Source organism: Cinclus cinclus, chromosome 26 (assembly GCF_963662255.1).
Source record: "Cinclus cinclus chromosome 26, bCinCin1.1, whole genome shotgun sequence".
Classification (NCBI taxonomy): domain Eukaryota; kingdom Metazoa; phylum Chordata; class Aves; order Passeriformes; family Cinclidae; genus Cinclus; species Cinclus cinclus.
In genome coordinates, this window is record NC_085071.1 from 4225020 (window position 1) to 4251810 (window position 26791).

Sequence of the window (26791 nt, forward strand, 5' to 3'; positions counted from 1 at the left end):
CCTGTGGCTGTGTCACCACTGTCCCCAGGCAATTACTGCCAAAACAGGGGCTGTATGATCTATTAATGCATAAAACTCATCAGGGCTTTGCTCCCCTGCTGCTCCAGGCACTTGGTCCTTTCAGGCCACCCCTTGGCAACTCAGGACACAAACCAAGCAGAGTTACACCTACGACTTATTTTATTGTATTTTATTTGCATAAACAAACTTTGGGGCTTTGCTAAACAGGAACTGTTCAAGTCAAAACAAACCAAACTCTAGCTGGTGTGTGGGGAACAGCACAGCAATCCTGGGGAGAGGGACAGGGGGAGCACAGGCATGGCTGTGCCTCCCTGCCCAGGCTCACGACCTGGCCGGGAACCCTCCACAAACTACTCCAGAATATCTTTAAAGTAGAAGATAAAAAGAAATGCATCCTAAGGGCCGTCCTCAACCAGCTCAGGAGGAATCTGCCTTTTGGTTTTATAAAAAGATTAATAAAAAATATTGAAAAATTCTCATCTCCATTTATATTTTTCCCCAAGAAGAATTCAGAAGTTCCTTAGAAAACTGTGTCACCTTGGAAAGGGCACTCGGGTCACAACCAGCTGCAGGGAGGAGACACAAATGCTACAAGCAGTTTGGGGTCCAGCACACACCAGGCCTAACAGTGAACACAAAAAGTGGCCAGAAGTAGGGCGTAATTTTTTTTTTTGTCTTTTAAACCATGCTAATTTTGTTAACTTCAAACATAAAAGGAAAACGATAATTTTTAAAAGGCCCTAAACTCAACTGTTACATTAAAAAAAAAAGTTAAAAAAAAAAAAGTCATAGCAGTTTGGTCCCAACAAGTGAACATTTAGATGTTTACTCACATGCTTCATTGTTTTCTTATTTATAAGAACCAAAAATAGTTTCCAAAATTATCTCTGAATTGATGCTACTACATATGTAAAGGCCTAAAATAAGCAGAATTTAGAAAATTGAATACACAATAGGAGAGGAAAATTTGAGCAGGCGAGTGAACCCCGACTGTCACTGGGTCAAATTATAAAAGAGAAACAAAATGTCAGGACACGTGGGGTCAGGTGGGCACAAACTAAAACCACATCGTCCTCAAAGCTTGTTACCAAAAAATAACCGACCATCCGTAAGGTCACAGAGAAGGGAAAATCTGGGGTCTCACCCAGTGCTTGACCGTATCCAGTCCAGAAGGGAAGTCTTTGGGAAGAGAAACTCCAGGAGTGGATCCGAGCGTAAATGATGGATCAGTCCCAGTCCGTGCTTGGGGAGGCTGAACTCTGGAAATGCAGTTAAATAACGTCGGGATGGTTTCCGAGCTGCTCTCCAGGGCTCTGCTCAGCACGTGGGGATCACCCTGACACCCCAGCACCAGCCTGACCCCTCCCCTCCTGCCAGGGCTCCCAGAACCGCGCGGACCCCGCGGCTACTCGGCCGTCGTCTGCAGGGCGTCCTTTTCCTCCCGGTTTTCCGTTCCGCTTTCGTCGTCTTCGATTTCTCCCTCTTCCCCACTGAACTTGTCATGAGCCCACTTGGGGCTGGTGCTGGACTTGCGGAACATGAAGCGGCCTCTTCCCCGGGGGAAGGCGCCACGGCCGCGGCCCCTGTTCACCCACTTGTCCGTGCCCTCGCCCTCGCGGTCGTCGTGCTGCACGGGAAGCCAAGGACAGCAGGTGAGACAGGCTGGCACCGCCCTGCACCGCGCCTCTGCGACCGCCCTTGGGGATCCACTTAATGGAAACCACTCTACAGGGAGCAGGAACAAGCTCTCTTTAGGCACGAGCCAGCAGCTTCCCGTGAGGCGTCACCCGAAGCCTTACCTGGGTGCTTTCACCTCTGAAGCACCTGAGACCAGACACACCTGGAGCACACGGGTGTCTCAGCACCCAGGTACGTACCAAGTAGTATTTCTTGCTCTTAGGTGTGTACTCAGGGTCCCACTCCTCCTCTCTGCTGCGCTTCTGGAAGTCGGTGTTGCCGCCGCTGTTGCTGTTGTTGTTGCCTGAGAAGTTGCCTCTGCCCCATCCTCTTCCTCGAGCTCTGAACTGCTGCAATAGCAACACACAGGAGAAAAATAGAACGGCTGCAGAGGCAGTATCCTCCCACCCCAGCCAGGTAGGAGGGGTCCCAAGATATCCAACATCCCTTCTCTCATCATCCAGAACACCTTTAAAACCTATTCCTAAAGCAAGAGGACAGCTTTAGTGTGGCCGCACCAACCCCCTGCACTCGTGGTTTTGGGTTTTTAGTTCATCTGATCACACAGCACATCACAGTTCCTGTAAAGCTGATGAAGATCATGCAGAAGCATTCCCAGGGCAACCCCAAGCAGGTGAGACCCCTCTGCACATGGACTGCAAACACGACCGTGGCCAAACCCCAAAGGAAGCACAGCGTGTGCCCACTGGGATGCTCAGCATCACTAATGCACAGCAGCTTCCAGGTTCTCTTCTGCTCCTCCCAACCTGAGCTTGCTGCCCCCAGCACACCCCCCAGCAGCCTGGTTTATGCTCCAGACCTGGAGAGATTCCATTAGGGCTCATCACCCTGGAGGTTTCTCCTCCAGGCCAGCTTTAACTGAAGGAGCAACACACACTGGCCACTTCCTGCCCACTTTGAGAATCAACCCTCAGGGCACAGCTGGAGACTATTCGGGGCAGGGGTGGAGAACACTTACAAAGGTTCCTCTCGCTCTTCCTCTCTCATTTGGACCAGTGAATTCCTTAGTCCCAAGCCGGGACTTGTCAAAGCCTGTGGAGCTTTCCTCCCTCTCCTCAGTCTCCTCGGGATACTCCTCTGCTTTGACTGAATGAGAGGACCATGAGGACGATGAACTGGACCTGGATCTCTCACGCACCCGTCGGTGTTTCCTGTTCCAGTGATGGGAACGGAGGGGAATGGGACACAACAGCATTAGGAACTCAGCTGTGACCCATCTGATACAAAAACACTTCTTTATCACTTTCTTATCAATGCCATGCTCTCCTTTTCCTACTCCAAGAGGAAAAGCTTATATATAAGAGCTCAGGCTTTAACACAGCATCCAAGATCTCTCCAGAAGGAATTTGCTGCTCCTTCCTAAGGTGTTTACACCATCTGCTCTCAGCTTAGCATGCATCCATGGAGTTTTAGTCAAATGAAAAATTAAGCTAATAGGAATTAAATGAACATCAAAGCCAGGTCATTTTAACATGGCTGTTTCTCTCTGACAGACAGTAACAAGAAGGAAAAATGACTCACCCATCCTGACACATGGAGCTTTCCCATCTACCTTTTACAATTATTTAGTGTTTCTGAGAGATACAGTGATAGCCCACACGCAGAGGGGTAGCTCAGGCCACTGGAGGAATTATGCCACAGGTGCACAACTGCGTGCACAGCTGTTGTACACGGTGTCATCTCCAACCTGAGCAGCAGAGACACGAGAGGCACAAGGAAATGCCTACTGGGTTTCTTACATACTTTTTCTTTGAGCCTTTGTGACTTTTCTCCGTTTTCTCAGCTGATCTTTCCCTTGAGTGACTTGAATCTCTCGAGTCCACCGACTCCCTGGATTTATCACGTTTAAGATCTCTTTCCTTATGTTTTTTACGGCGTTCAATATCAAGGCGCAGATCAACAGGGTCGTCCTTATATTTCCCTTCAGCCTACAAACGCAGGGGAGAGGGAGGGCAGAGTTGAACACAAGGTCTGCAGTGCCCCAGCTCAGCACCATTTACTTTGCTACTGACTGCATAGACTTCTGGAGAACTGGAGTTTAACTGAGCACTAACAAATATTCCACTTTAAGAAGTCAAATCAAACACTATTACAATAAGTCTGCCTTTGTCAGAATTCAATTTTCCTACACTTAAAAATCACTGCTTTTTAAATTTTTAATCTCTTTAAACAGCATTAAAACAGTCTGGTAGAGGGGAGGGAGACATGGAAGCTGACATTTTTTGTACACCACAGCCAGCAAGGATGCAAACAACTTGGGAATCCCATCCAGCTGATGATTATGGATAACAAGTACAGTGTGGGAGAGCTCTCTGACAGCCCATGGGTGCACCTGAGGTCCAGCTGACAGTCTCACCTGGGCAGGGGCCAGAGGGATTTTAATCGCCAGGTCTAGAAGTGGCACTCTGGCAGAGGCAAAAGCTCTTTGATGCTTGGAGCTACCCAAGATTAGTGATCCAAGGGGCAGGAGGAGGCCAGTGAAAGGCAGCATCCAAGGGGTCTAAGAGAAGGCCAACATCTCATGGAGAGAGAGGTGTTACATCTGTCAGGAAGATTTACTCTGTGCAGATGCCACCTACAGCTCCTTCCCCTGGACTGGAGGGCACCGTGTGACAGGTGCCACAAAGCCCCACGACACACTCTGTGTGTCTCCCACAGTCCTGCCAAGTCTGCTACAGCAAGCTGGTGTCTCAGACAGCAAAAACCCACCAGCTGCATGAAAAATTAAAACTAAATTTACATTGCTAATTAAAAACAAGCATAAAAGACACCTGGTAATGCTTGCTTTGAGCTGTATTTAAACTGGTACTTCAAGAAGGGATTAGGAGTTTCTCTGGGAAAGGAGAAGTTGTTTTCCCTGCACTTCCTTTGAGCCCGGTGGCACCTGGGTGAATTTCTGCTGCCTGCCCAAAGTGACAGTGGCTGTGGTTTGACAAACAGGTAACTGGGTAGCAGGAGGGCTGCAGGAAGCCTTACACCATGTTGGTACCAACACCCAGCCTCAGCCATTGCTACTGCATTTACACAACACTCATCCTGGGAACTGTACAACTTGATACGCAACATACATCAAATTAATCGTCTTCAATTAAACACAAAAGGATTAGTAATTCTCTAGCTGTTAAATTTTTTACTTACATGAGTTTCTAAACACTTTTTTGTTTAAATAAATATGTCAAATAACGCAGGAGTGAGAGCAGGCATTTTGTTTTGGTATTTTGCTCTTCTACTTTCCCCAGGCAAAGAGCTTTAATTTCTACTCTGAGAATAAAACTGCTCCCAACACGATGGATGACAGATAAGTGACAAAATCGGCAGCAGCTCCCTTATGTGGCACAGCAAACACCTATTTGGGTTTGGGAGGGCACGTCTGTTTCACGGAAGGCTGGCGAGCTGTTTGGAAACCACGTTTATAACACACTCTGCCAAGCTGATGCTCAGAGTTCAGGCCCATCAAATCCATCTCACCATCGTCCATGTCAAGCCACAAGTGTGTTTGGAAAAAATCGAAAACAAATATGAAACAAGTAAGGTTTCAGCAGGACTGGTTAAAATCTCTTCAATGTAAATATGTATGAAGGTGAATAAACAAAGGTTAAAATTTCAAACACTTTACGTTAAGCCTTTTTTATGATTGTTTACAGTGAGTGCAATGGCTTAACATTCATCTACTCAGCAAAGCTAAAACACTCAATCCCAAATGCTCTGGATCTAAGACAAGTGCTGAATGTTAAAGTAACAGCAATCAACAGAAACGGTACAGTCAGTTGTTAGAACAAAATTTATCATCTGCTTAATAGTGTATCTGCTTTAGCTCAGCATTTAGTTTTACTTTCCTCTTTTTGACATGCATGTCTTTGAAAACATGGTTGGGAAAATTGCACGTAACAATGGAGTTAATCATACTTACAAGCAGAAAAATATCACAAAAAGTCTCTTCTCTCATCATGGGCACTTGTTCCAAAAATCCTCTCTTTTTTCTCAAGCTCACCTCAATTGACTTTGGGGTCATTTACCATAGTCTAACCACTTCACAAAGGTTGTTGATACATTTTTAATAAAAATTAACCCTTTGTAGTTCATTTTTAGAATTATGCCCATCCTTAAAAGAAAAACACAAACTTAAGTAGAGAGTAATTTAAACAAAAACATCACTGTTAAGTTCATGCCCAATGCACTCATTTTGTTGAATTAAACTAATCAGAGTAACAGTTCACCTTGAAGCCAGGATCTCTGGAACTTTTTGATTCCTCTTGAGAGAATCCATGTTTTCTAAAAGTACTGGGAGATATATCTATCCTCCTAAAACAAACAAACAACAACAACAAAAAAAACACAGATATAACTTGCTCATACGAAGAACCTGAAGATTTTAAATCAAATGTCCTTTAAAGCAGACAAGTATTTCCAAAGGTATTTAAAACTCCACATATTTTTCTTTTTTTTTTTTTTTTTTCTTTTTTGGCTGAAGCTAGTTATACAATTATACACATAAATTATTCTGGCATTATTCCAGAGTTTAAGAAATGAAATCTGGAATACTTCTGCAATGTTAAGACAGTGTCAAATGGCACCAACCTGTGGATTTCAGGGCTCTTTTTGTTTTTAGCTGCATCTTGTTCCATTCCTTTCTTTAGATATTTGGTAAAACGTTCATTCAGTGTCATTGCTGAAGACCCAAAGTGATGCTCTGTCAGGGTTTTGAACAAACAATACCAAAATATTAGTGCCAGTTTTGCAAAAAGACAAAGTCCACCCATCCCACAGATTGTGGAGCACTGTGGGGATGAACTCTAATGCTGATCACAAACTGCATTTTCAATGAAATAAACACAATTTCTTTGAGCAAGTCACAGATTCATCAGAACACAAAATTCTAAGTCCCAGACTCTCAGGGACTAATTTCTCAGGTAAAAATAAGAACACCTTCTGCTTGTGCAGAAGAGTATTTATGTTAACAAAGGTGATCACGAACATGCTGCTGCTCTCATCTCTGGAATATCTGCTGGAAAACAACTCCTGGCATTTTGAGTGGACAAACCTCAGTTATTTGGGCAAGGAAGAAGTGAACCTTCCCCGAGGACAAAATGACTCCTGACCCACCTCTTACATGATGGACTATAGTCACTATGTGCTGAGCAAACAGTTCAGAAGGGCTTCGCTGCGACTGAGCCGACTGGATATGATGGAAAATCGAGCGGAATTCCTGCTCTTTCTTGTTGCTGTGCACGAGATCCCGGCAGAGCTTGCGCTCCTGAGCCAATATGCCACTGGGACTGGAAAAAGTAGAGCCCGTGAAACACAAGAATGGGGTAAAAGGGAGTAATTTAAGGTGTTTAATTCTGCAGGAGCAGGGAGCTCATGGATGGTTTATATTGTTCTTAGGGAGGCACCCATGAACACTAAAAAGCACAAGGAGCTCCTTTAAATATCCCTAAACACAATGCTCCAGGTTACTGTGGTAATTTAGGTCATTATTCTAATGCTGCATGGAGAATAAGAATAGTAAAACACATGGCAGACAATCACATGGATTTATGGAGCACAGTAGCTCCCCTGCACAACTCAGCTTCCCTCAACCAGAAGCCACTGAGTACCTGACTCCATCTGGGGCTCTTCCCAGAGACTGGTGCATCCTAAACTAAACTTACATCCAGTCATAGCAAAGGTTAGGAAAAAGTTAATCTTTAGCTCCCAAAACCACAAATGGTGATGCAATATTGCTTAGCCTTCCTCACACTTGGCAAGCACATGGGGATTTCAGGAAGAGAAACAGGAAAAAACATCACTACAGAGACTGCTCAAAAGCTGGCAGATCCTTACCGTGCAAGATCCTCATCGAAGGAATCCATTCGAATATTGACCTGGGCCTCACGAGTAATGGAAAAGGAGGATTTGCCAGGAGTTAGCCCCTCTACTTTGGTGCCTGGCTTCTCCTTCACCTCAGAAGCCTTCCTTGGTGGAGGGGAAGAGCTTTTTTCCTGGCTTGACTTATAAGTGGTCACTCTAAAATTCTTTTCAGGTACAAAACCCCTGTGACCAGGTTCAGCTCTCTTGGATCCTGATCTTTCTTCTTTTTTGGATCTTTCAGAATAGCTTTCCTCCTCCATTTCATCAGATTTCCTCTGCTTCTCTTTTCCAGGTGGCAGGAACACCACACCTTCCCATTTTCCTGACCTATCCTCTTCTTGGCTTTTACTTGAAGTCGCTACGACTTTAGACATAAATTTGGGCTCATCATCAAATTCCGAATCTTTCCGGCCCTTTGCCTTGTCTTTCTTGTCCTGCTCATCTGTTTCATCTTTCCCATAATGACCCTCCTTGTGGAACTCTGGGACCTTGAGCTTGTCAAAGTCATCCCTGAACTTGTAGCGCTTGGGTGACTGGCTGCCGCGGTATCCCTTCTCTGAGTCAGTTTTCGATCCATATGAGTCAGATTTTGCCTTTCCATCTGTTGATCCCAACTCAGAGAAATTCCCTTTTTCTTTACTTTTTTCTTTCTCAGTGTTTGTTACTTTCTGGTCTTTGTCTTTCCCATTCTCAGTCTTCTGGTCTTCCAGATACCTGATCATAAACAGACATTACAGGAGGTTTCTTATTAGAGCTCAACAAGGTCAATTCTTCAGTTCAAAGAGTCAAACTTCAGAGAATACCAAGCTATGCATGTACTGAAAGCTGCCTCTAGGCCCTAAACTAATTAAAATGTCAAGCAGATTACTCAGCCTGAATTCAGACTTTTGTTCTCACTAAATTCAGCAAATGTACAAGGAGATGGATATGCAGAACTGATGGAATGAGACTCAAGGACAAATCAAACCCAGCTGACCCACAGATGCAGTGGAAGGAAAAGAGGAACATCTTACCCACTCCATTTATTTACTTACAAACCTGGTTCAGGAGAACAACACATCAAACCTTTCAAATTGGGCTGTTCTGCTTTAAACAACACACTGGAAATAAAAGCCTCAAAAGCTACTTCAAATTTGGGATGCAAGTTTCATAGGTAAGCTAAATATTTCATGACAGACTGCAAACACAAATAAAAGCAAACAGGTTAACAGAGGAGAATATGCTGCAGGGAGAGATAAAACACTTCTGGTGAGAACAATTCAGCTGGTTTATAGCATCTGAACAGTTTTAAAGCATTCACAAATCAAAACCCTGGCTCTATGGGACAGCAGGAAGACCCATGGACACCAGCTCAGTGCTTTGGAAAGCCCAAACAAAGAGTCACAGGAGTTGTTTCAGTTTTTAAATTTCAGACATCCTTAATATAGAATCAGATCAAACTATCTTTAATAACAATAAAGACTTGAAAGCACTTTGTGAATGTGCTGTGTCTTTTAAAACAGTGTCACCTTTGGGCAAAATCTGTAGTGAACTAATCAAGAGAATGATGGAAGCAGGTGCCTTCTGCACAGAATGCTGTCTTCATTTCAGAGATGTATTTGGTGCTTTAGTTTCTCATGCTACCCACACACACAGGCACCAGCACTGCAGCTGCACCTGCCCTGGGCTGCTTGCAGCAGGATATGCAGTAGGATTTAATTAATTTCTTCTAATTTACAGTACCTAACAATTCCAGAAGGCAACACTAAAAATGTCTATAAATAACACATATGTAACTGAAAAACGTGAGCTTCCAGCTGCCAAGAAACCTCTTTGGGCAATCTTCACTTCAAGTGTTCATAGGCTATGAGCACTTTTGCAGGGAATATATACAATCTGTAAAGTGTCCAAGTTGGAAAACCAATTCCAACTTCCTACAACTCTGGGCTCTTTTTTCCCATAATTCAGAAAGGACCAGGCCCAGAGCTGGCAGTCTGCTGGAACAACTTCCCAGCTGAAGCCTACCCCAGCCCCTCACCCTGCACACAAGGAGCTCACATGTGCAGCTGCCTCCTCCAAAGTAACCCAATAAATAACCCAACACCACAAAAGCCATCACTTACCTCTTGGAGAAGGCACCTCCCCCGGGAGCTGTGCCCTCCTCCTTCGGAGCGGCACCATACAGCGAACTGACGGGTGTGGGGCTTTTGCACACCGGGCTCTTTCTGCTGGGGCTCATTCCTGCCGAGCCGTGCTCGAAGGGGCTCTGGTGGGAGCCCCCCTGGAAGGAGCTGGAGCCGCTCTGGGCGGCAGAGCCCATCGGGGAAGGGCTGGAGCGTGGCGGGCTCGGCTTCTGCACGGGGCTGGGCCGGGGCGAGCGCCGCCGCACCACGACCGACTGCAGCGGGCTCTTGAGGGCAGGGCTGCGCTCCCGGGGGCTCAGCTCCGACACCGACCCTCGGGACGTGGAGCCCGTGCCATAGCTGCTCACATCTTGCCACGGTTTTGATCCCTCGGACGCCTTGGCATCTTGAGCCCCCGCTCCTGGAAACTGCTGCTCCTTGGACTCGTCTCCTTGGTTATCTCCCGCAGCCTGCGATGCCCGGGCATCCTTGGAGGATGATTTCTTCTCCTTCCCAGATTTACGCTTGGAAGACTCAACCCGACTATGATTCGAGGAGGAGCGGGAAGAGGAAGACCTCCTCGAGCGGTCGGAAGATGATTTATCAGAATTCCTGGAATGACTTCTGGACCGTGGGGAAGGAGATCTTCTCTTGGGCGAGCGGGAGCGTGACCTCCCCCTGCGAGGGCTGTAGGCCTGGCGGTAGTTTTGCCAGTTGGACCTGTAATTGCCATATCCTCCTCGGTTGTACTGGCCCCAGGGATAAAACCCTCGGTTTCGGCCACGGAAATAATACGGTCTCCGGTATCCTCTGTTATGGCCTCTGAAATCCCGGTTCTGATAGACTCTTGGATGGTTCCTTTCTCTGTTGTGAGATGGAGAATAGGATCTTGAACGAGACCTAGAACTGATAAAAAAAATACACAAATATTTGACGTTATGGTTTCTTTTTATAATTTATTTTTAGAGTTTATTCTTCTGCCACGACTTTTTATTTGAAGACTTTTTTTAAAAATACTTTGAAAAACTCATTTCTAAGCTTTTAAAAGAAATTCCTTTGGTTTACCCTTATGTGATTGAGATATTACACTTTGCCATGAATAAATTGCAGTGGAAGTATCTTTTACCTGTGATACTATCAAAATATTTGATTTCAGGATCATTGTAGAGACCATGATAAGAACACATTGCTCTCTGTTTTGCTGGAATGAAAATGGCTGCTATTCAGCTTCAGAAAAAGTGACAGATCTCAAGCATCCAGCCCTTAACAGCTCAAAGTCAGGCTTATAACTCACCCACAAAGAAATATTTTTGTGTAAATCATGCTACTGTTATTTGAACAGATCCCAAATCTCCCTCTCTGGTCCCAACTTCAGATGCACTTTAAAATGATGATAATCCAGAAGAAACCTCACTTCTTTTGTCAGGCAAGTTCAATAAAAATGGCTACACCCCAACAGCAGCAGGGCAGCAGTGGGGCGAAGGGCACGCTGCCCTAGGGGTTTAAGGTCCCAAAGGTGCATCCCACGGCACAATCCCATGGAGCAGGGACATCTCCTCTGGGCGCCGCCAGGTGCCGCTGTGGACACCCCCGCCCGCATCCACAAAACCCGAATGCAGGAACGCACAAACCCTGGGAAAACGCAGATTCCAGCGGCTAATTGTCCCAACAGTCTCTCCCATTAAACTGCTGTGGTTGTGTAACTGTTTAAAGGTCCCACTGCAGCTCAGATGCCAGAGCTACAGGAAGGACTGGCCAAACTAGAAAGTTGAAATAGAAGAAGAGATTTTTCCAAATGGAATTTTAGTAAATAACATCCATTGGAACGCTTTCCACAGCCCTTTCTCACATTCCAAGCCCTGGCTCTGACACACATATTGGTTGTACTCCAATGGACATGAACTTCCTCACACAGATCTCAGTGCTGCTCCTCACTTCTCACATCTCAAACCCCCAAAACTAAGGGAGAACAACATGCTGTTGGAATTACTACATGGTTATGCACATGTGCAATCAGAGATGACCTTTAGTTATGTTTAAATTTATTCCTCCTACCAAACAGGTCACAGTTTAGCAGGAAATTCTTATTTGTACTCCAATCATTGCTAACCAACAGCTTAATGACCATTTTAACAGATTTTTCAATCCTTCAAACAACCAAAAACTTATCTGAGACACTTCTTCATTCAAACAGCAACCAGAAGGAAAAGCAGAGAGACAGGAGGCAAGGACCAGTTACAGCACGCTTTAGTCCAAGGCATGAGGAACACAGATGCTCAATTTTCAGACAACTGCTGCATCTGTGATCAATTACCAGCATGGACCTGTCGTACGACACTTCCAAAATCTATTCTAGTGCTTTAGAGAGGCTGCAGCAGGAACATTTCACTCCAAAAGTTTCAGAGACTATTTATGAGAAATCTTTTTAGAAAAATACAGTAAAAGTTATGTAGTGAAAGAAACACCAAAAGTGATAATTCCCCCAAGTCTGCCAGCCCTCAGAACTTTTAGCACTACACTGCTCCAGGGCTAAATCCCCACCATTTACAAGAAGTGAGAAATAATGTCATAAAGAAAGCAGAAGATGTTAGGCGGACTCCAACACAGCACTGTAATTTAGAAGAAACAGCAAACCTACCAAAAGAAGAATAAAACAAATTTGTGGTGCATCCTTTTATGCTGAGATGCCACCAGACCTACCTTGGAGCACATCCCACGGCCAGGCAGGGGGGGTGGGCTGGGCTGACCCCCTCCATTCAAACCCCTTTCTCTTAAAAAAAGGGAGTTATTTATAAAGCAAAAGTAGCTTCAGCAGCACAGAGGGAACAATCATGTTTGTACAGGGTGCCTTTTTCTCAACTGCCAAAGCTCCTTCACAGCTAGAATTCCCAAATGAGCACAGATCTTCCAGCACTCCAGCTTCCTTCTGCAAAGGGCTTCGTTGGACTCCAGTCTCCGCCTCTAATTTAGTTTTGTCATGTCCTTCATTCTCCAAGTGTACATTTATTAGAGCTTCTGTATTTTTAAAATCTCTAACTGGTAACATTTGCATGTGTTCACAGCCCAGTGGTTTTCAGAATACGTGTTATTCATATGAGTGAAAAGGCAGGAGAACACCATTACACCCCATCCAACTGGAATGGCTTTGCCAGATGCAGAATGCTTAGCCAAGAGAAAAGGAAAGAAAATTATATCCAGAGAAGACACAAGCCTGTAACTGGCCTCCTCAGAAGCAATTCAGGGAAACAGGAACAACTATTACACACATTAATCATTTCTTATAATTAACTGCAGCAAAATTATCTATTATCCACTTTATCCCTCCAGGAGGAGCTTTCCTGTTACCTGGTTCCTGCGTGCTGAGGAGAGGAGCAAAGGAATATCAAGAATTGTCCCCACCTTTCATAGCAACATCTAAAATTGGTATTAAAACTTGCTTGAACTCATGTCTCAAGAGGGGAAAAGCACATGACACCTGCAAAGATCCCTCAAGTCTGGGATTTGAAAAAAAAAAAAAAAAGCCTCCTTAAAAAAAGCCAAAGCTCCGTAAAAAAAAAGCCTCCTTTAAAAAGCCAAAGTCTCAAAAGAAAGATCTTGACTGTGCTGACACACATCTTACTCTCCAAATGTATTTATTTATTCGCAATTTATTCTCCTAAGTGACTGAAAACACCCAAACAGCACAGGTTGGCAGGAAACAGCCTGAGGATAAGGACATTATCTGTCTTGGGATCTAATCAAAGTCTTTCTCTGGAAAGGAGCTAAGTGACAAACCACCTGCAAGGGAGGAAAAGGCCCGTTCCACCCTTTGTCTGCACACACTCACCTCAGTCTGCGTTTCCTTGACCGGGAGATAGAGCGGGAACGGGAGCGGGACTTGGAGAAGGAGCGGGAGCGGGACCTCGACCCAGACCTCGAGCGGGAGGAACGGGATCCAGACTTGGATTTGTTCGTTTTAGACATCTTTGCAAGTACCTGTCAGGGCACCTGAGGGAAATAGGGAAGCAGAAGTATTTGAGAAATGAAGCATGTGGTTGATAGGAGAGGACAGGCAGCACCTGGCAGGCTGACAGACTCCAGGGACGTGGGGCTTGATAAGGCTGGAAATAGGAATGTTTGAAGTGCCTGCTAGGAACAGATGAATGGTGCTGGGCTCAGAATAGAAGGTTTATTTCAGTCTAAAAAGGAAAACTGCTAAAAGAATAAAAGGCTCTAAACCCAGAGTAATCACAAGTGGGAGTGGGACAGTTGAAAGCACCAAGTTAATGCAAACCTTGGAAGAGGCAGGGCCACGCTACTGGCTGAGGCAAGGACACCTCCAGAGGCCAACTGGCCCATGGAAGTGAAAATTCCATGTAATTGCAGCCACATCCCTGTCTGTGCAGCCAGCTGACACTGCTTTAAAGGACAAGGAAGAAATAATAAAAAAAGCTTACCATCAAAAAACCCACCCCGTAAACTTTTATCTAAACTTTCAGAGGCAATCAAAAAAGATTTGATACTCCAAGACATAGGAATGTGACCCTATTTGCACAGCTCTGCTCAGGATCAATCCTGTCCTCTCTGCTTGTGCAGTTCCTGCAGCTGCTGTGATCAGTCACCAGCGTGGAGCACCCAGCCAGGATTTCTGTAGCAGCCAAAATAAATCAGATGTCCTTCCAAATACTCAGAGACAGAAGAGATTACACTGTAGCACTAAATGACTCAAAATAGCCATTATTATTAATTACCTGGGCTATTTTCAAGCATGTATCCAGGTAAAGGTTAGAAAGTCCCTTAGAAGATGATTCAGGGAATCCTGTGACCACACAAATATTTCGGTTACACCCTCCCTGATCTGGTCTCCTTGACCAATGAGTGAAATTTGCATTAACTGCATATTCACTAAGTTATAAACAAACTTCCCACCTAAAATGACTAATGAAAAAGAGCCAGAAAAAAAAAGGAACTATGTTAGTACAAACTTCATCTCTTTTTTACCCATTGATTAAAAATAGAGACATTCAGGTACATAAACACTACTGATGAAGTGCTGCTGCTGCTGTTATATCCATTTTAAGGAAATTCCAGAGGACTGACTTGCAATGCCTTCACTTCCAGTGGCTCTCCAAAATTACATATATGGTTACCAAAGGCTTCAACTTCTGCCAAGGCACTTCCAGGAAAAACACAATGCCCGGCACAAGAGCAGCTGCTGGGAGAGTGGGTGGTGGTTCATCACCAGAGCTGGGACTTTCTAGAAATTGGAAGTTGGCTTTTATTAAAAAAAAAAAAAAAAGTTACATTCTCCTGTTCTTCCCTTTAACTATACTAAAGATGATAGATTAACTCAACTGAAGTATGTGAATGTATTCCCATCAGAAAGCATGCAGGAAAAATAATAAAATTGTTGTTCCTGTTCTATTAGGAAACAATAGATGTTGTTTTATTCCCTGTTGCCCCAGGGATGAGAATCAAAAGATACTGCCTCTGAGAACAAAGGACTGTTCTTGTGCTTGGTCATTTTTCAGGGAAAGAATGTGTGAAAGGATAATTTTTAAGTATTTCCATTTAATTTACTGAATATGTCTGTTGAACCACTTCCTGCAACACTTCCTACTCTGCTGCCTACAACAATCCAATACTTGAGCGCTGGAAACCAAAACATGGAAGAAAGAAATGGTAGCAGGAACTACTGCAAGATACAGAAGATGTGGCACCAACTCTCAGAAAATCCCAAGAAGACCCCAAAATAGATTTTAAAAATACCACTTTGATCTGTTTAATAACTTTTGCCTTTCACTTTGATCTGCAGCACTTCCAGCCAAACCACCCTGGTGTGTGCAACATGTGCCAAACACTCAGGTCCTGGATTCTTTGCCAACATTTTAAAGTTGATTCATTCCTAGTATATGAAGTAACCTCTACTAGGATAGAAACAGAGTTGCTATGCTCTATCAGCACTCAAAAGGTTAAACAAACTGCACACTGGAGTCACGTCAGCTCCCCAGAGTTAACTGCACTTGTAAACCTACTGTGATACACATTTAGTTTTAAGAATAACCGACTCAGATAAAAAATGTTCAGCAAAACACCCTGCTCTGAAAGCATCTGTTCTTATAAAAAGGATTTTATATTTTTTTTTAATAAAGAGGTGCCCGTAAGTGAAGCAAAAGCCAACTGAGAACAGCAGCTCCTGCTGACCTCCCATTTCCCTCCTGCAATTCCTATTTTTCCCCTGCCCACAGAGCTGTGCCTAGAGCACACAGCTCCTGGAGATGCTGTGTGTGGCCCTGAGCAGGGACTGCAAGCAGAAGCATTTGCACAATGCTATGGGAAGTCATCCTTAATCTGCCCTGCCAGAGTCCCACTTCCTTCCCACGGCTACAGAATGCCCTGCACCGGCTCCTCCTGCACCTGGGAAGGGCCAAGGTTGATGCTGCTGCCTGATCCAGATCTCCTCTTCCAGCAGGGAAACATGACTACACACATCTAGAGAGCATGTCCTGCTGGAAGCACTGCCAGGGATTTTCAGCTTTTGTTTTTTGGTTCATTTCTTCTGCAAGCCCAGTTCTAAGCTGTCCAGCAGATCTTCCCAAAGAGCACAGTCTCCCATCCAAAAACATTTGCTGTTTTTGGATGTGATCTGTGTGCTGAGTTTAGAAGTTCTGCTAAGGCATCACCCCCTGGGAAACAGACACCTGACAGCTTGTTTATCTGTCATAAAACCACACTGTATAGAGCAAACTTTGCCTTCTCCATTCCCAAATCCTCGGGGTAATCCAGCAGATCACTGATGGAAACAATAGAGGAGCAAATGCTCCCAACTAAAGCACCACAATGGACTTTGCCCAGAAGGCAAACTATTGTCAGGAAATATTGGCACCAAAGTTAATGTTTTACCTCCTGACAGAACCAAGCACAACTCTGCTCCACTCTGAAGCAATGAAAAAAGGTCACCGTTCAGAGTCTCTCACAGCTATGCACTTCCATGAGCTTCCAGAGCTCTGGAATTTAAATGTTCACAATAGTGAAGGAAATCTTTTAAGGCCACTGACTGAAACCACTGCAATGCTCAAGAAAAGAACAAAAGCTGGAGGACGGCACATGACAATAGGTGGGATTTAACAGCTAAATCAGTGTGAAATTTAACAATCTGGCCAGTTACAGTATCTGGGGGAAGCAGTGCTCTTCTCCCAAAAATCACCAGGGCGTAAATCTAAAGATTACTCAATACAGCATTAAAAAAACAAAAACAGGTTTGGAAGCACTTCTTCCAGAACATCCAGGATTTTTTCACTAAATTTTTCTACTTTGCCCTTATATTTTGCAGTTACTTGAGAAGATAAGCCCAAACATTCCAAGACAAAAGGCTGATATTTTTCTCCTAAACCTGCTCCATATTTTTTGCACAGCAGCACTATCAATGACAGCAGAATTTTACCATCAGTCCAACTTTTAGCACGTCCAGAAGAGAAGGGATATAAGAAGGTCTATTAAAAATCACAAGACAGGCAGTTTTACCTCTCTTTTCTTGCTTTGCCTACCTGCTTGAGCAGGCCACACCTTGCACCCTCTTCTGTCAGATTTCACCGTCTCAGCTTTTCCAATTATGAAATCAGGAAGAAAACCTGAAATGAGAAGCAAATACACCTTTGTACATGCATTGCTGTACTGCCACCAGAGGTGAACTGGCTGCCCTAAGCTCCTGCTGCACCCAAAAGGTTCATCAGATCCCCAGTGTTTCAGAGAGCACACACACCACAGCTGACCAGGAATTTTTTCTTGGACTTTTATGGAAAATGTAAGTTTCAAAATGATCATTCATGCTTTCAAAATTTTAAGTCTTCTTCCTTCCTTGCTCCACCTCCCCTGCCCCATCCCACCTGCTGTGACACACATCTGTCAGTGCACCTGTACAGCCGTGCTGGAGTCATTTCTCTCAGCCCATTTGAATGGTCTTACTGGGCTCAGGACTAAGGATTTTCCCATACTGTTAAAGGAATCCACAAGCCAACAGAAATAATTCTTTTCCTGACAATTCATCCATCAGCATATCGCCGTCATCCAAGGGAGCCACCAGTCCACTGGGAGCTTTTCTGACAGGTCTACAGTTACATTTCAGAATCCTTCCATGCACTGCTGGAGGGGTGGAGGTTTTAGAAGAGAAAACAACAGTAAACACAACCTCAGAAATTGCTCCATGTTATTAAACCTCTGATCTAACAGCAAGAATGTCACTTACTCTGTGTTCAAACATAAAATAGACTTGTTTAAAGATATTAATGTCGTGTCCTTACTTCACTGAAAAAGCACAGTTTTCAAGTAGCCTTGAAACTTTTCTCTGAACTGGTGATTAAGTCCTGTTCTCACCCAGGAGGGAAGATGGTGTTGCAAAGTAAAGTGATTTTTAAGTCCTGCTTACCAATCTTGGGGAAAAGCCATGAAGAACAATACGCCACGATCCTTTTTTCTATTATTTTTACTTTGCCTTGTCCATCAATCTGAATGTCCATAAAAAGAAATCTCAACTTTTATCTTACTAACACCTTTGACTTTCAGCCTTTCACAGTGGCAGAAAGAGTTTGCCATATCCATTATTTCTTGCTTTGTGACAGAACACTTGGGCTTTAGGGGTTTTTTGCCTATTTCCCAAACATTACTGTTGCCACCAAGGTCTGCTACAATCCCACACCCAGAGGTATCATCCAGACCAAAACCTGGATTCTCCTTTGGAGAAAAATACTATTCTTGTGTTTAGAGCACTACTACAGAAAAGGGAACCAACACACAACAAGCAGGAGTAACAAACCTTTCTTCCAGATAGTGAAAGGAAATTGGGAAACATGCTAAACACTCTGTGCTGCAGTGGAAATCACAGTGCAGGAGTTTCTTATTCCAGAACACTGTAAAGAACATTTCCACGTGCCAAGTCATGGGTTAAATGAAAAACATTGCTGGTTGTCGAAAAGCTTTTTTTCAGGAATTTGTTCCCTGCTTCCAACTGGCCTGTGTTACTTTGTGACTCTTTCCATCTTGCCCTCCTTTGTTGGAGGTCTTTCAGGCAGCACCACTGGGATTTCAGCCCTTCCCCAGCTGCTGCAGGACAGCCCTGCCCAGAGCAGCCAGCTGGCACAAGTTCCAGCTGAGCCCACTCCATCCCCAGGTGTCAGGGAGGATCCTGCACACGGAGCACTACAGCTGGCTAGACTGGAGAGGGGAACACAGCACACACCTCCCTGCCAAGGCAGCTGTTTGTGTTCATTACCTGAGCATAAACCCCAAAACACCTGGAAACAAGTCACGTGGCTTATGCACATGCCTCAGACACAAGCACAGTGTGGTGAAATTCCTTACAGTGGTTTTCATTTCTAACGTGGTTTTTGCAAACACTCAGCTCATAAATATTAAATGTTTTGTAAAAGCATTTGAAGAAAGCTCTCTCGAAGAGTGGTAGGAAAACAAAAATTTGCTTTTTACTGGCCAGCATTTGAGTAAAGCTGTTGTGGTTTATTTTGTTGTGAGGCCCAAAGCAAATGAGGTGGCATCTCATTAGAGAGCACATTTCTGCCCAAGCCTCTTGGCATCCATTTGGTGTCACCAGCACAGACATTCAGCTCAGGAGGAACAGCTGAACTGCTTCTTCATTTGTTCAACACCCTTCATTATCAGGGAAGAAAAAAAAAATTAATTCTCCTTCTGCCAGCTCTACAATTCCTAATCCCAAGCCCCAAAACCCAAACAAGATTAGTTCATTCTAAAAAAAAAAGAAATAATCCCACAAAACACCTTACAAAGCGTGCTCTGTGTGATGAGGCAATAAGTATCACTGCAAAAATAAGCTTACAGAGTTGCAGCTCTCTCCATGTCCCTGAAGTGCAGCAGCAAGTGCAGAGAGCACACTCATCCTTGTTAGCTCAGAACCCAACTCTTGACACCTCACTTTCTACTGGATTCTTAATTTTCAAGGTGATTTTTGGTGCAAACCTTAAGTATGTTCTTGATATTAATGGAACTTTGGAGGGAAAGGGAAGAGCCACCTGCAGTTTCTACCACCAGCCAGGGAGGAGCAAATTAAAATGTTAATTCTAATCAAATTTCACTGAGGGAAATAAAAGCAGAATTACTTCTCTTCCCAGATCCAGTGTCAGCGTGCTTTTAGAAGATTTATGACACACATTAACTAGAGCTACAACCACACATACCAACCTCCTCAGCAAAAAATTTCCAGACAAAATTTCTAAAAAAAAATTACCAAAAACATAACCACAAAACAGAGCGTTATACTCTAACATGTGCTAAATACGCTTGGGGGAAAAGAGCCAGAATTATTCTGCCACCAAGAGAAACACAAATTTGTCAGCAGCAGTTTCAATTTCTCTCTAGTCTATGTGCTATCAAAACTAAGATTTTCCTTCAAGCACATTTGGGTTTTTACACCAATAAACTAATCCCTAAAGAATTTTAACCCTGAGCTCCAGTCCTGGGTTCATATAATTAGAAGCAGGTTCTATGAAATGGTTGGAAGAATATTTACAGGCTCTTCTGGAAAGGACTGATTCTGCAGATTGTAGTGCTGAACAATCCTTTTCCAAATAATCTGACCAGCGACAAACCCCCATCAGTGACTTTTCTGAAACTGGCTACTTGAGAGACATTATTTTACAAATATCTGATCTTAAAAAGTTCTATCTTGTTACACAGTTTAATGACAGGGAGCTCAAGGAAACAACCCAAGAAAAAGCTGATTAGAAAGCTGGGTGTTTTTCTTACAGAAGTTGGGCAGCTGGAATTTCTGCTAAACACAGAAAAAAAACATCCATAATTAAAAAAAAAAAAAAAGATGAAAAACCTATTTTATCAGCTTTTTCCATTCAAATTTTGTATTAGCTTGGGAAAAGCAGAAAGATCAAGTCTTTCCCCGAACTGATGGCTTTCTCACAGCACAGCCCTACAGTTCTGAGCAGCTTTGGATAAGAACTGCTGCTGTGACAACACTGCTAGGGGGCTGGGAATCCATGCCTGGAGTTTTGGAATCCCCAAAAGAACCAAGAAATGGTCCAATTTACTTTCCTTAAGAAACCTACTCACAAATCAATTAACTCAAAGAATGCAAACTTGTGTGTAAGTGAAGTTCTCAGCAAAGGGAGGATGAACTTGAGGACATTTCCATCCTCTCAGGTGTCTGCCAGCTGGAGCCCAGCAGCCTCCATGCACGCTTAGAAACGTGGAAGTTCTGCTTCCAAATAAACAGCAAGTAACAGGAAAAACTCTTTGATTAGGGGCTCTTTGGAATTTCTTCTGCAACACACAGTACAGTTACAGCCAAAACAGAATATCCTGAGGGATTACAGCTCTCCACACATTTAACCTATGAAAACACAAACTCCAGCGAATTTCATTTATAAAGCTGAAAAAAGCAAAACTACTCACATGTTCTCAAGCCAGCACTTCATTTATTTCTACCTTAACTGGAATCCCACTACCTCAGGGGAAAACAAAAAAAAAGTATTTCCATGACCTGGGATAACATTTGAAGTTCTTCAATTTGTTTTTTTAAACTGTGGCATTATTAAAAGGACAAGGCACCAGACCAGGCCATCCCTACACTCTGCCAGACTTCAAAACAGAGGGAAATGCCTGTCCACAGGAATCCTATACATATGGAATAGGCGTATTTGAACAATTTTCTGTGCTGTGTTCACATACCTTGTACAAGTGTCCCATCAAATCTGGTTATAAATACTGCTTCTTTAGAAGCGATTCACCTAAGTAAAAAAGGGAAAATTAAATTTAAACCAAACCAGACACTGGCAAAGCCTCTTATTTTAGTAGCACATGAAAGGAATCTTATTTCAGCCATTCATCTCAGCACCGTTTCCCAGTTAAAAAAAAAAAAAAAAAAGCCACCAAAATAACCTCATCTAATTAGACAGTGCACACACAGGTCTTAACTCGGGAAACCAACCTCACCCACAGCCCCACAGGAGCAATTACTGTAATTATTTCAGGTGTAAATTATGATGTACACAATGCCACCTGGTATCATACGTCCAGCCCCCTGTTAAGGCACAGGTTAGTTAACATCATTAATGCTGAGCCTCAGTCCCTGGAGGACTGAATTCCAGCCTGACACCCCACAGTCCCCCATCACCTTTACTGCTCCCAGAACAGAGCAAACACTCCTGGGGAGCTCTTTACCCTGCTGTCCTCTGCAGCTTTCACTCATCCAAAGGTAGGAATGAGCCCAGGCAGCAGCAGGAGCAGTGCCTAGCCGAGCCAGCTCTGCACCCTGCAGTCCCAGCAGGGGCTCTTTGGGATTTGCACACCCACCTTACCCTGTAAATCATGGCAGGCTAAAAATGGCTGGGTGACGAATGTGGAGGTGAAATTGTGAGCAGGGCACTTGCTCTGGGATCACTGGAGCCGTGAGCAGAGCTGTGCACAGGCCTCACTCCTGGACACCAGAGAGGCATAAGCTGTGTTCACATGGGCCAGGAGCAAGATTATGGGCAGAAAACCCCTTCTTTGGTGGGAAACAATCCCCAGTGAAGCTGGGTGACACCTCTGTGTGCCATTAGCTTCGCTTTTTTTTTTAATGGCCTGGCAGCTTCCGGTTACCATGGAGTGAGGCAGCGCAAACACCATTCCCAGCTGGCATGAAATGTGATCCCGTGATTTCACTATTCATAGCTCTGACATGATAAAGCTAAATTAAGCAGGAACTCTTCACTTCTCCAAGCTCCCAGCAGTGACTCCCCCAGCGCTCAGGCTCTCCTAACACAGTTTCTCTGTGAGGAGGGGAAGGATGTTTCCTTTACTAGGAGACTCCAGACCCACACACCCAGCTTGTTATCCAGAAACAAAATGGCACCGGCTCCTTCCCAGGCACTGATTTGTCCTGGCACCAGTGGGAACAAAGACCTGATGAGCTACTAGGGCCAAATTTAACAACTTCCTCATCTTGGGACCCACTACACAATCCCAGAGCAGTTTAAGCCTGGTTCCCAGGCCTGTCCATCACAGGCACCACCGTATCCAGGGACAGAGGCAGCTCAAGGGGCACTGGCAAAGCCCCACTGCCACCAGTGGCTGTCACACAGCCTGACACCATCATCAGGCACAAACTCCTCAGGAGTCAGAACAGCTTCTGCAACCACCACTACCATTCCTCCCTCTTCCAATGCCCGTGGCCTGAAGTATGTGGCTAAATATCCTGAAATTCCAGCCTCACCAAAGAACTCCTTGTACCATCATAATTCTGAGGAAACCACACGACCCAAACCCCACGTCCCTGGCCTGACAAGTGCAGCCATTAAACACAGCTCAGGATACTGTAAACTTTTCCAGGAATGGAGAAAAATTTCAAGGGCTCCATGGCCGATCAAACAATTAACGAGTTCCAACATGACAAACTGTCATTTCACAAAGACAAAGCCAAGTGAGCTGAAAAATACTCAAACTTCTGAAAAAAACACTCTATTCCTTCAGGGATACAACTAAGGAACACCATGGCCTTACAATGAAAAGCATCTTCAGGCTTATCCAATCCAGCTCAGCACTCATTAGGCCTCCCAAAGCAACATTTCTTTGACAGCAAAGAAAGTGGGAGCAGGTAAACTAAATTTAGAATTGCTGATGTGCATGGATTGTCACTTACTCTACATACTGGTGTTTTATAACCATAACTTTTTTTTTTTTCTAATAGCAAGACCCATGTCAGAAGGTGTTCATCAGTTTTCCTGCAGCCTCAAACAGCTCACAGTGAGCCCACGTGCCTGGCCTGACCCAAATGACTGTTTTCTTTAATACTTTACACACGTCCTGACTTAAAAGAGCTGCAGAAAGCAGCAGACAGATAAATCATACTATCATAACCCCATCTGTAGAATACCCATTTTATTTACAATACACATGATGAAGCCTTACTTCCATGAAAAAGAACTAGAACTCAAGGTCAGGGCACATGGCTGGGCCAAAACCCTGGAGTCCAGGGAAGCCTCTTCCCAGAAGCACTAACAGCAGAACTCTTTTCCAGAGACACACACAACTCACATAGAGGCTGGGAATTAGGAAGGATGGAAAATAGCAGGAAGTTACCAGGGTATAGCTCAGCAGAGACAGGGGCAGGACTCCTGCAGACAAAGAACACAGGCAGGCATCCATCAGTGCTCTCACCTGCTGCTGCCAACACAGTCTGGGTGAACACGTGGCTGCAGCCAGAGCACCACTGCTCTTACAGCACTGTGGAAAGCCACCTCCTCCCCAGGGCCAGCTCATCTCTTTACAGATTCACTTAGGTTGGAAAAGACCTCCAAGATCAAATCCAGCCTCTGACCAATCCCCACCTTGTCACCCAGCCCAGAGCACTGACTGCCATATCCAGGTATCCCTTGGACACTTCCAGGGATGGGGATTCCAAACCTCTCCCTTCCAGTGCCTGACCACCCTTTGCAATAACCTGACAGAAGTTTTCCTCTTTGGATGTCTGGACAAAAAGAATGGGAAAATGTAGATAAAGGACAGTCAGGCCTCAGCTGATGTGCAGCTCCCTCATCCCATGGACAGGACCCCCAGCTGGAGGGGAAGGGTTCAGACCCCAGAACTCTGCAACCCCCTGTAACCAGACTGTAGCATTTCCAAATCACACTCAGGTGGAAGAGACACCAAGGTCCATCCACTGCCATGAGTACTGCCTCAGGAGCAGCATTCCCAACCTTCAGCTGCCTAAGGACATTGGAGGAAACTGTTCAGTTTGAGTTCTTACTTGCCCTCCCTGCTCCTGCTGCAGCAGGGGCAATAATTCCTAGAAGGAAGAATGCAATTCAAAAATATGTAGCAGCACCCAAAGAAATGTTAAGACAAAAATCACAAGGCCCTAGACCCTCCAGAGGATCCAGTGACACAGAAATGTATATTTGCAAAAGCTCTCTACAGCAACTATCTTGTTTCATCCTCTCATCTGCTGTGAGATTGTGCAACTCCTAAGAGAGGTCACAAAGCCAGCCATTTCCTCACTCCATGCTGGGCACCTGTGAAGTTCCAGACCAGGACACACAGCAAACTGGGAAGACTCCAGGAGAAGGCACTGCTGTGTCCCAGCACTTGCTTTCCCGTGTCTACAGCTGACTGCCCCTGAGAGAACCTGAGAGGCAAAGCTTTGAAACACCTTTTGTGTGAGCGGAGCCAAGGCTGTGACACCCAATCCCTGGGAGCAGCTCTCCCAGCCCAGCACTCACTAAAGGCACAGTAAAACCCACCCAAAATATCACACACCATCAGTACTGACACAGCATCTGCTCTCGCTCCCCACGAGAGGGAATTCTCAGGAGTCCTTCCAGAGAGTAAAAAGGATGATTTCATTGCACTCTTAGGAAAAGTAGCCTGAAAATGTCCATTTGCCAATGTGACCCTGCAGCCTCTGTGCTGCTGCAGCAATAAAGGCTATTCTCTTCCAACACCAGCTACAAGACAACCCAAACCATCTTCCAAATGGTTTTAAATTGTTAACTCCAAGCAACAAGCCTGTTCTTGTGCCACAGCACCTGGCACATCAGTGTACACATAAAAATCAAGGAGTCCAGTACCTCTGACAGGTCCTGAGAGGATGCTGTTGCATACACACCACACACAAGTTCATCTGCTCCTCCCAAAGTAGGGTACAGGGAATGGTTTCACACTGAAGTGGGTTAAGATTGAAGATTAGGGAGAAATTCCTCCCTATGAGGGTGGTGAGGCCCTGGCACAGGTTACCCAGAGCAGCTGTGGCTGCCCCATCCCTGGAAGTGTCCAAGCTGGGATAGCGGAAGGTGTCCCTGCACATGGCAAGGGGTGGGATGGGATGAGCTTTTATGGTTCCTTCCTATGAAATCATCCCACGATTCAGTGATTCTATGGAGCACTGCCTATTCCAGACTTACCATGTCACTTTCCACAAAAACACCCAGATACCCATTCAGGAGGAAATACAGTGACAATCACCTTGGCTGGGCTTTGAAATGCATCTGTAGAAAACTCAAACACACGTTCATTTCCCCAAAACAACACGAACTAGCAAAAAAAGCCTTTATCAGTCCAAGGAAAATGAAGACTCAGGCTTCACACGTGGGTCTGAGCCACCGCACCACCTCTTCTGTCACATCGTCTGAAGTTCAGCCAAATTTCACGTTAAAGCAAGACGCAAAGCAGGCAATAAGAGAGCACCGATCCTTCCTGCTGCACCGGGAAACGAACGGTGCTGAGCGCCGGTACGGGAGCGAAGGTTGGGACGCGGGGTCATGGCTGCGGACCCCTCGGGCTGCCGGGCTCCGCCCGCCTCCTCGGCGGCCCTGGCAGCGCCTCCCGAGCCTCAACAGCACGCGGAGTCCCGGACACCGGGATGGGACCTCCGGGACAGACCGACGCGGCGGGGGACGGGGAACCAAAGGGGCACGGCCCAGAGGCGCGGGCGAGGAACAGGGATCTCCGGGAATGGGACTGAGGAACAGTCTGAGAAGACTACAGTGTAACACGAGCGGCTCCGGGAAAGGGCCGAGCAGGCCCAACCAGCCCCGGGGCCGCGAGGAGGCGCCAAGGCCTGGCTGGGCCCAGGCCCACCACGAGGCGCCACTGGGGCCGGGCTAGAGCGGTCCCGAGAGCTGCAAACGAGCCTCACCCTGGGATATGCGGGGCCAGGACACCGGGAAGGGGGGGGGGGGGGGGGGGGGGCGGGCAAAGCAGCGCCGCGGTAAGGCCCAGGAGGGGCGGGAGGGGAAAGTGGGCATAGTTGGGGCGAGGCGGCTGGGGAGGGCCCGGGGAGGAGGGAGGGGTAAGAGAGGCTCCCGGTAACGTCGGGCGGGGCGAAGCGGGGCCCCCGCGGACCCCCAGGGCCCCTGCACTCACCGGCGCCACTTCGCCGCGGCCCCTCCGCACCAGGCGCCCCCTCCGCCTCCGCCTCACGCACTTCCGGCCCGCGCGCTCGCTCTGCCCCGCCCGCAGCGGCCGCCGGGAGCCGTAGTCCAGCCCACTTAGCACGTCGCCTGCCCGTCAGCTCCGCCGCACTACAGCTCCCAGCGGGCTCTGCGCGCGTCATTCCGTCACTTCCGCCTCCGTCCGTGGCGCGGCACTACACGCAGCCCTTTCCGGCGGGGAGCGGGACCGCG

The 26791-nt window shown here is 45.7% G+C and overlaps 1 protein-coding gene across 7 annotated transcripts; it reads right to left on the minus strand.

Moving 5' to 3' along the window:
• Positions 1–162: 162 nt before the first annotated feature.
• On the minus strand, positions 163–26588 carry THRAP3 (thyroid hormone receptor associated protein 3). 7 transcript variants are annotated; one of them, XM_062509298.1, is made up of 14 exons: positions 26532–26572; positions 21360–21418; positions 17565–17792; positions 17198–17281; positions 13498–13658; positions 9672–10577; positions 7543–8283; positions 6823–6995; positions 6298–6409; positions 5937–6021; positions 3463–3647; positions 2678–2870; positions 1899–2048; positions 163–1648 (listed from the first exon to the last, which is right to left on the minus strand). In XM_062509298.1, the coding sequence occupies exons 5-14, from the start codon at positions 13632–13634 to the stop codon at positions 1427–1429; spliced, it is 2904 nt and encodes a 967-aa protein (XP_062365282.1). In that variant the 5' UTR covers positions 13635–13658; positions 17198–17281; positions 17565–17792; positions 21360–21418; positions 26532–26572; the 3' UTR covers positions 163–1426. The 7 variants fall into 7 exon arrangements, with proteins under 7 accessions (XP_062365282.1, XP_062365281.1, XP_062365286.1 ...); XM_062509297.1 differs by lacking the exon at positions 17565–17792 and having other exon boundaries at positions 26532–26575; XM_062509302.1 differs by lacking the exon at positions 17565–17792 and having other exon boundaries at positions 163–1280; positions 26532–26564.
• Between the last annotated feature and the right edge of the window lie 203 nt (positions 26589–26791).

Coding starts and splice junctions, on each gene's coding strand:
- THRAP3 (XM_062509299.1), bottom strand. CDS start 13,634: ATGTCTAAAACGAACAAATCCAAGTCTGGATCCCGTTCCTCCCGCTCG. Junction 6,022..6,297: donor AAGAGCCCTGAAATCCACAG/GTTGGTGCCATT, acceptor TGTTTGTTTTAG/GAGGATAGATATATCTCCCA. Junction 2,049..2,677: donor GAAGAGCGAGAGGAACCTTT/GTAAGTGTTCTC, acceptor TTGCTATTGCAG/CAGTTCAGAGCTCGAGGAAG.